At 64.6% G+C, this 8106-nt stretch overlaps 3 protein-coding genes across 3 annotated transcripts; 2 read left to right on the forward strand and 1 right to left on the reverse strand.

The window, feature by feature from the left end:
• The first annotated feature begins 2512 nt into the window (after positions 1-2512).
• On the forward strand, positions 2513-3283 carry EMIHUDRAFT_363459 (hypothetical protein). The gene is made up of 2 exons (XM_005786955.1): positions 2513-2793; positions 2877-3283. The coding sequence occupies exons 1-2, from the start codon at positions 2742-2744 to the stop codon at positions 3053-3055; spliced, it is 231 nt and encodes a 76-aa protein (XP_005787012.1). The 5' UTR covers positions 2513-2741; the 3' UTR covers positions 3056-3283.
• Positions 3284-3351: 68 nt separating this feature from the next.
• EMIHUDRAFT_111262 (hypothetical protein) lies at positions 3352-5688 on the reverse strand (the record flags this gene model as incomplete). Its single annotated transcript, XM_005786956.1, has 5 exons — positions 3352-4271; positions 4325-4405; positions 4435-4812; positions 4864-5512; positions 5581-5688. 5 exons carry the CDS (start codon positions 5686-5688, stop codon positions 3352-3354), a joined length of 2136 nt encoding a protein of 711 aa, XP_005787013.1.
• A 1653-nt stretch (positions 5689-7341) lies between these two features.
• EMIHUDRAFT_57046 (hypothetical protein) lies at positions 7342-7695 on the forward strand (the record flags this gene model as incomplete). Its single annotated transcript, XM_005786957.1, has 1 exon — positions 7342-7695. A coding segment is annotated over one exon (354 nt), but the record flags the coding sequence as incomplete, so codon positions are not given.
• Positions 7696-8106: the final 411 nt, after the last annotated feature.

An 8106-nucleotide genomic window follows, 5' to 3' on the forward strand; every position in this document is an offset into this window, starting at 1 on the left:
CACCTCGTCGCGGACGGCGACCTCGCCGCCACCGCCGACGACGCCGACGCCGCAGCGGACCTCTTCCTCGAGGCTGGCGTCTGCGTCTTTGAAGCAGCGCTGCCGCCGTCTCTCGTCGCCGCCTGCCGCTCGGTGCTCGAACGCAAGTCGCGGCTGCTGGACGAGCGCCTCGCGGCTCGAGGCGTCGACCTGCAGGCACCGTGGCGCTTCAACGAGGTTTGCCGCCGCCGCTTCGCTCGCTACGACCTCCGCGGCTGGGCGCTCTCCGACGCCATCTTCACCGAGTCTCTGCTGCTGTGGTCAGCCGCGCCGTGGCTGCCGTTTGTGCGGAGCGTGCTCGGAGACGACGTCAAGGAGCTGTGGCGCGGCGTGGTCGACAATCGGCCAGGCAGCGAGACGCAGGGCTGGCACCGCGACGGAGGCTTCCTCTTCCCGAACGGTGCCGAGCACCGACGCCTCCTCCCTCTCTTGACACTCCAACACGCAGACCCTTCCATCACACGCCTGGCGCATTCCCCGAGAGGACTGGTGGTGGGCCGCCCGCAGCCGCGAACAGCGTCTCTTCACGCTTCGAGCTTTAGCAGGCGTCGACCTGCCTCCGCACTGCCTGACCATCTTTGTGCCTCTGGTCGACCTGCTCACCGATGAGCTCGGCCCGCCACAGTTCTTCCCAGGTCAAGCCGAGACTTGGCCGAGACCTAGCCGAGATCTGGCCGAGGTCTGGCCGAGGTCTGGCCGAGGTCTGGCGGAGATTCGGCCATGTGTCTATCTGAGGTCTAGCCGAGATCCAGCCGAGGCCTAGGCGAGGTCTGCGAGATCCCACCAAGCAAACCACCGTTCCCAGCCGAGCGGCGATGGAGGGCTGCAGTGCGGTGAAGCGTCTCTTCACACCTCCAAGCCGTGAACAGGCTCGCGGAGGTGTACGCGCGAGCACCTCTACACTGGCCTCGGCTCTTCACACCTCCAAGCCGTGAACAGGCTCGCAGAGGTGTACGCGCGAGCACCTCTACACTGGCCTCGGCGACGGCAGCTGCCACCTGCCCCACTGCACGCCGCAGCTGTGCGCCGACGCTCTCGCCTTTGACTACCGCATCATCCACCGCGGCCAGGCGAGATCGCCCCGAGATTTCCCGAGATCACTCGAGACCGCCCGAGATCGTGATCACCGAGATCGCCCGAGATCGCCCACCCGGGATTGGCTGATAATGCCGGCGACGTTGCTGAGAACGAAGACTAGTCACGCAACCATACTAGTGATAGTCATGGGCTGCGCGTACCCCTCGAGCGCCATAATACGAGCTTTCTCTCGGAACACAGGCTAACCTTAGCAGGGGCGCGGCGCGCCGCTCCAGGCCGATGCTGTGCCTCGTCGCCAAGCCTCCGCTCGCCTCTTCACAGCCGCCCGGTGTGAACAGGCCGATGCTGTACCTCGTCTACGCCAAGCCGTGGTTCACCGACGTCCACAACTTCCCCTCCGACGCGCCCCTCTTTGCGGATCCAGACGCGGCGGTCGGCGGCCAACACGCCGCAGGCAACGAGGGCGGTGGTGGGGCGGGTGGCGGGGCGGGGCAGCAACACGGCGAGCCGCTGCAACCGTCGCCGCCGCCGTCGCCGCCGCCGTCGCCGCCGCCGTCGCCGCCGGCTCAGCCGCCGCCGCCGCCGCCATCGCGGCCGTTACCAGCGCAGCCGCCGCCGCCGCCGCCGCCGCCGCCACCGCAGCAGCAGCAGCAGCAGCAGCAGCCGCAGCAGCAGCAGCAGCAGCAGCAGCAGCAGCAGCAGCAGCAACCGCAGCAGCAACCGCAGCAGCAGCAGCAGCAACCGCAGCAGCAGCAGCAGCAACCACAGCAGCAGCAGCAGCAGCAGCAGCAGCAGCAGCAGCAGCAGCAGCAGCAGCAGCAGCAGCAGCAGCATTCGCCGCCCCAGCAGGCTACCTTTGCGTGGGTGCACACTCTCGCTGACGTCTCGCCCCCGTGCGCTTGGGACGACTCCGGCGGTCGCGTCCGCTGCCCGAGCGCTTCGCCGCCGCCGCGCCCGCCGACGCATGTCCTGTACGGCGGGCCGCCTGGCGACCCGTCGCATCAGTTGCTTGCGATCAGTGAGCTGGAGACGCGACTGCGTTTCACCATGAGTGTGGTGCTGGTCGCTGAGACGCCCGAGGCGCCGACCTAGAGACAGACCAGGCCGAGATCAGGCCGAGGCGCCCCAAGGCCGGGCTAGATCTAGGCCACATCTGAGTCGCTGTCTCGGGCGGGGTTCATCTGTGAGCCACTCCCCCCTTCCCCTTTTCACAGGTGCAGCGCAGTTTGCCGCTCGAGAGCTTGCCGCCAGAGGCGTTGGCCGACGAGCTAACGCCGCCGACGGAGCTGCTGAGGCGGCCTTGTGCCGCCGAGGCCCGCGGCGGCTGTGGCACGGCGTCTCTTCACGCCTCTTGCCATGAACAGACGGCGGTGCGTCGAGGAGGTCCGCTCTGGTGGCGTGTCGGCGACCGCCGGCGTGGACACCTCCACCTACGTCGCCCCAGATGCCCACGGCGGGCACGGACTGTTTGCGGCGACGGCGCTGCCGCGGCACCACATCATCGGCGAGTACACGGGCACGCTCGCGCGCGGCTTCCTCGCTTCCGACACCACGGCTTGTAGCGCGGCTTGCGGCACCGAGAGGCTTTCTGCAGCGCGAGCCCTCGAGGTTCTCGCCAACCTTCGGCGGGATTCGGCCGCATGGTAGGCGCCGACCGGTATTTGATGCGCTACCCGGACGCCGCGGGCAGCCTGCACCTGTCCGCTCGCTCCGCAGGCAGCCTCCTCAGCGTAGATGCGCGTCTCCCAGCAAGCTCTCGAGAGCTCCGCCTCCTCACCGTCGCGGGACTTGAGGCTCAGGCAGCCTGCTCCGCTTCGTCAATCACGCGCCGCGGGGCGCACCGGCGAACAACGCGACTTGCTGGGCGGTGCTCGTGGATGGGGCGTTCCACATACTCGTGGCGACGACGCGTGCGGTCGAGAAGGGGGAGGAGCTCGCGTACGACTACGGGTCTGCGTATTGGGCGAGGCACGGGTGAAGCAGAGCTCCCTTTCTACTTCACCATGAGCCAAGCGCTTTGGTGTGTTTGGGATTGGGTGTGGCTTTCTTATCGGAGTTCTCGCAGTCCTCGAGAGAGAGAGAGAGGAAGGTCCTGGTGCAGAGAAGAATGTACAGGCACAGAGAGAGAGAGACGTACAGATTCGTACAGCGGTCCAGGTGGATATGAAATGTGTTTTATCTCTGTACTACGAGTCACGGTACTGACTTCTGAGTACTGTACATGCCACCTAAAGGGTGCCGACGTAAACCACTCCCGACGCGCTAGAGCCGCCATCACATCATCGACGCTCCCGGCCCCGCCTGCAGCGAGCCCCCCGCCTTGCCATTCTCGACTGTGTGGTCCGCGATGCCGTTCAGCGAGTTGAAGAAGGAGATGGCGCCGAGGGCGGCGATGCCGATGATCGCGAGCACCGTTTGGAGCACCTCGGGGAGCGGCGCCTTCCCTTCCTCGCCCGAGGTCGTAAAGAGGCTCAGCTGCTCCGTGCTGAAGCCGGCCAGCACCCCGATGCCGAGGCAGAGGTCGAGGAAGGCGGACCCAGTGATGAGGCCAGACGCGGCGAGGATCGACTCGTGCGTGCGCAGGAACGCCTCGTTCGAGCTCTTGGTGCACATGCGGACCTGCTCGCCCGCGAATCGACACAAGGAGCCGACAAGGATGCCCATGCCGAGAGATGCAGGGAGGTAGAGCCCCACCGCCATGGCCATCGCAGGGATCTGTATGCTCTCGCGCGACACCAGGAAATCCGCAAGGACGCCGACGACGCCAATGCCAATGCCGACGGCTACCGGCTTGAACGGGACCTTCGCGGCGAGCAGCAGCCCGTCGACCAGCGTGGCGAACATCTGGCCCTGCGGCGCAATCAAGCGCTCGGTGCCGAGACCATACGCGTCGTCGGCGACGTACAGCGCGCACGGCACCACGATTGAGCCGGCCAGGCCGCCGATGAGCTGCGCGACGAAACCAGAGCGCGGCGGGAAGCCGCACAGCTGCAGCGCCTTGCAGTCCTGGCTGAGGTCGTTGGCCGCACTTACGGCGACACACGTGCCCGTGAGGACGTTCTGCAGTAGCTCGACGTCGGAAAAGGCGTTGCGTCCCCACGCGAGCAATAGGAGGCAGAAGACGAGGGCGGTGATGAAGATGGTGCCCGAGACCGGCGACGCGGACGTTCCGATCTGGAGGGAGAGGACGGCGCCTAATCATGGACATGTGCTGTGAAGAGACGCTCCTTCCCCTCGAGCCCTGAACCGCCCTCGGCACCGAGCGCGGACATGAGAAGGGCCATAAAGACAAAGGCGGCGAGCATGGTGATAGTGAAGCCGTCGAGGCCTGTTCACAGCCTGCGCATTAGTGCACACCTACCGTGTGGCCACCGTTGGCGAGGATCCCTCTGGGGCCGTCTGTGAGGAGGATTTGCAGGCCCATCAAGCAGGACCCAGCGGCGATGGCGACCCATAAGAGCGACACCACTCGAGAGGGCAGGGAGAGCAGCTCCGCCTCGCTCTTGGATAGCTCGTCCACCATGGCGGCCCCCGTCGGGCTGAGAAAGCGCAGCATAGCGTATATCACCGCGGCCGTCATCGCGCCGCCTCCAATCCAACTGGTGGAGTCGGAGGGCCAGTCAACGGCCGCCTCTGGGTCGGAGAACTTCATCTCGGCGAGCATGTACTCGATGATCAGGCGGATGGCCGCACCACCAAAGATGACGAGCGCGGTTGGAAGCGTGAGCAGGGAGCCTATGGAACGCATCGTGCATTCTTCGTGTCGTCGACGCCGACATCAAGAACCAGCGAGGGGCAGGCGGGAGCGGGCGCCGATCCCGATGTAAACAGGCGAGAAGGGGACCTGCACCTCGAAGGCCTTGCCGGCGGCCGTCTCCATCGCAAAGAGGGTCACGTTGGCCTTGGCGAGTGAGAAGTACACCAGCAGGGGCGAAAGGAGCGAGGTGAGGCAGGCAAGGAGGAGCGACACACACAATGCCGGCCTCCTCCCTTGCGGCTCCGTCGCTGTCTTAATCAGCGTGACACACGCCTGAGCCTCTGGCGCCGGCAACGACGGGTCGGACAGCAAGCTCTTTGTGAGGAGCCCGACGACGCCCTGGCCGAAAACGGAGCCGGCGAGGCACACGCAGATTGTCATGCCGATGTTGACTTTGGGCAGCTGCTTGTCAGGTGGCAGGTTGTCGTCGATGCAGCCCTGCGCCGCCTGCCATTCCATCGTCTGGAGGTCGCAGTCGATGCCCGCCTCGTCTAGAGCTGCCTGTGCCTTTTGAAGGTGAAGCACCTGCATCAGCGGCCCGGCAAAGACACAGCCAGTTACCACTGGCATCGCAGCCGAGCCAGTGACCTGCGCCAGCGCGAGGAATCGAGGGCCGTTCGCGCCCTGGGCAACCTTGCCAAGCACGCCCCAGCAAAAGAGCACAACCAGCGGACTCACCTGCATGAAAGCGGGGGTGACGGTGACCTGTGAGGCCTCTTGCAGGTGTGACAAATCGCAATGCTCACCCCGGGCGTGATTCCGGCCTTGAGCGACGCAACAACCATGGTCGTCGAGAGGAGCATCGTCGTCGCCGAGCCGACGATGATTGCGAGCACGTCCGCGCCGAAGCCCATTGCGCAGCCGCCGGCACGGAGATGCCACAAGAGGGCGGACGGGCGGAGAAGCTCTCCGTCTGCAAGAAAAGAATTTTTTGTCCGAAGCCGGGGAAGAAGACTCCGAGGAAGACGAAACACCAGTGGTAATCCCGTCGTCAGCTGTAACGATGCACCCGAAGGGGACCCCAGCGCCAACATCATCGGTGGAGGTACAAGTGTTCGAAGAGAGAGTGGACCTGAGCAACGATATGACTTGGCGGCAAATGATCGCAGTGGGCGTCAGAAGAGTCGTCCTTGCGCGAGGAGAGCTGGATAAACTCGAGGGGCCGAAATATGCCGCGAGGAGGGCAGAGTTGCGCCGAAAGGCGGGAGAAGCCGCGAGAGCAAGGGATCGGCAGGCGGCGGCGGCGTCGCAGGACGAGGCAGTGAGACGAGAGCGACGCGACAGAGGAGGAAGCGACAGGAGGGAGAACGACGAGAGTGGGACGAACAAGGTGCAGCTCGACAAGGTGTGAACAGCGTCTCTTCACACCTCTGGCTGTGAACAGGCCCTCTCAACAACAAAATGCAGCTCGACAAGGTGAGCGCGCTGGTGGAGGACGCAAGGGCGCAGGGCTGCGAGGTCCTGTGCGGCGGAGGCAGGCGCGAGGGGTCCCAGCCGATGTAGAGAGTGTTCCCCGTTATCATTGATCCAAAGCACTGCCAACGGGTCAGAGTTATGACGTCCGTGTATGAGTTTACGAGGGTGAGAAGGAAGAGCGTCGCCTGGCAGTAGAACGCATTTGCTTATCGCCCCGCGTGCTGGGTGTCTGGGACGACGCTCCGCTCTGCGGCAACCGGCTCCTTGTCTTCGGAACTTCCACTATGCACGGTCTGCATGTGGTTGTCTGCACGCAACACAAAGATGTGTTGACGGGCGAACGAACGCGCGCGCTCAGAAAGAAGTACACGAGCCGACGCACGATAGAGCGGAATTGGAATTAATTTCCGTCACCAACGCCGGCGGGGGGCAGCGGGAGCGGAGGAGGTGGGAGTTGGATGATGGGGAGATGATGAAAAAAGACTTTATAACGAACTCCCTCGCACAGCACTGGGCACGGGACTGGCGCGCACTGGCACTAACACAGGTACACCACGGGAGCCGCCTACGCGACTCCTGCGAGAACGGCGAGGTATTGTAGATTTACTGGGCCGTCCCAAGAACAATTTTAGAGAAAGAAAACATGCAGGGTCAATCGCGAGACGCTCTCTTAGTCCCGCCTCCCTTCCGCCATGCAGGCCGACGTGGGCAGCGATGCCGCGAGTTTGTTGTCGGTGCTCTCCGGAGTGCTGGGCTCGAGCCTCACCTTCGATGCAGCGCTACCATTCACCCCGCAGCCACTCGCCGTGACCTCAACCGCGCTCGCACCTGCATCCCGCGTCAGTGCAAAGTACGCGTTCTACAGCGCAGGCTGCGCGGCGACGCGAGCTCAGCTTGCACGATTGCCCGCCATGACGCTGGCAAGCTCAATCGCGCTTGCGCTGTTGGCGGCGGTTTGCTCTTCCTCGGCGCCGCGCCTCGTCCCGCTCGCGCTCCTCCTACTGGCGGATCGCTGCGAAGCCGCGGGCACGATCTGCGACAACAGCGTGCCATGCATGGGCTGCCCCACCAGCGCTGTCGGCACGTCGCTGTGCGACGGCACCTACACGGGCACCCGGGTGGATCTGTCCAGCCGAGGGCTATCGGGGACGATCCCTCCGCAGCTGGGCGACATCTCGCAGCTGGAGTATCTTATCCTGATAGACAACTCCATTTCGGGCACCATCCCTCCGCAGACGAGCAAGCTCTCGCGGCTGGAGGCGCTTAGTCTGAACAGCAACTCCATCTCGGGCACCATCCCTTCGGATACGGGCAAGCTCTCGCTGCTGCAGTATCTTTACCTGAACAGCAACTCCATCTCGGGCACCATCCCTCCAGATACGGGCAAGCTCTCGCAGCTGGTGAGGCTTGACCTGTACGACAATGACATCTCCGGAACCGTGCCGTCGCAGCTCAACAACCTGCCGCTAAACACCTGCTACCTGGGTGGTACAAACCACTTCGCCTGCCCCCTGCCCGCCCTTCCCGATGTCTGCTCGCTCTTTCCTACTGAGTGCAACTACCCGCCGCCCTCGCCGCCCTCGCCGCTCCCGCCGAGCAGGAAGGCTGCTGGCTCCTGACTCATCCCCCAAATCCTCCACACCTTGGCGGCCTGAAACCTTACCATTCCGACACCTCACACACACCCCCTCCCCTAGGGCTAAGCAGTGCGCGAGCCCACCCGACTTCAGGCGAGACGTTGACCCCTCTTTTGGAACAGTCTGTCAGTGGCTGCACTAAACGCCCCCAGAAGCGCCCGGCGCGGGCAGAAGACTAGGGGAAAAAAAAGCGAAAACCTAGCTCCGCTGGGAGAATGG

This window comes from Emiliania huxleyi (genome assembly GCF_000372725.1).
Source record: "Emiliania huxleyi CCMP1516 chromosome Unknown EMIHUscaffold_148, whole genome shotgun sequence".
In the NCBI taxonomy this organism is placed as follows: Eukaryota; Haptophyta; order Isochrysidales; family Noelaerhabdaceae; genus Emiliania; species Emiliania huxleyi.

What these genes read in the sequence shown, in the direction of transcription:
- EMIHUDRAFT_363459 (XM_005786955.1), top strand. Translation starts at nt 2,742, where the DNA reads ATGCGCTACCCGGACGCCGCGGGCAGCCTGCACCTGTCCGCTCGCTCC. An exon ending in CCTGTCCGCTCGCTCCGCAG is followed by an intron (nt 2,794 to 2,876) that starts GCAGCCTCCTCA and finishes CTTGAGGCTCAG; the next exon opens with GCAGCCTGCTCCGCTTCGTC.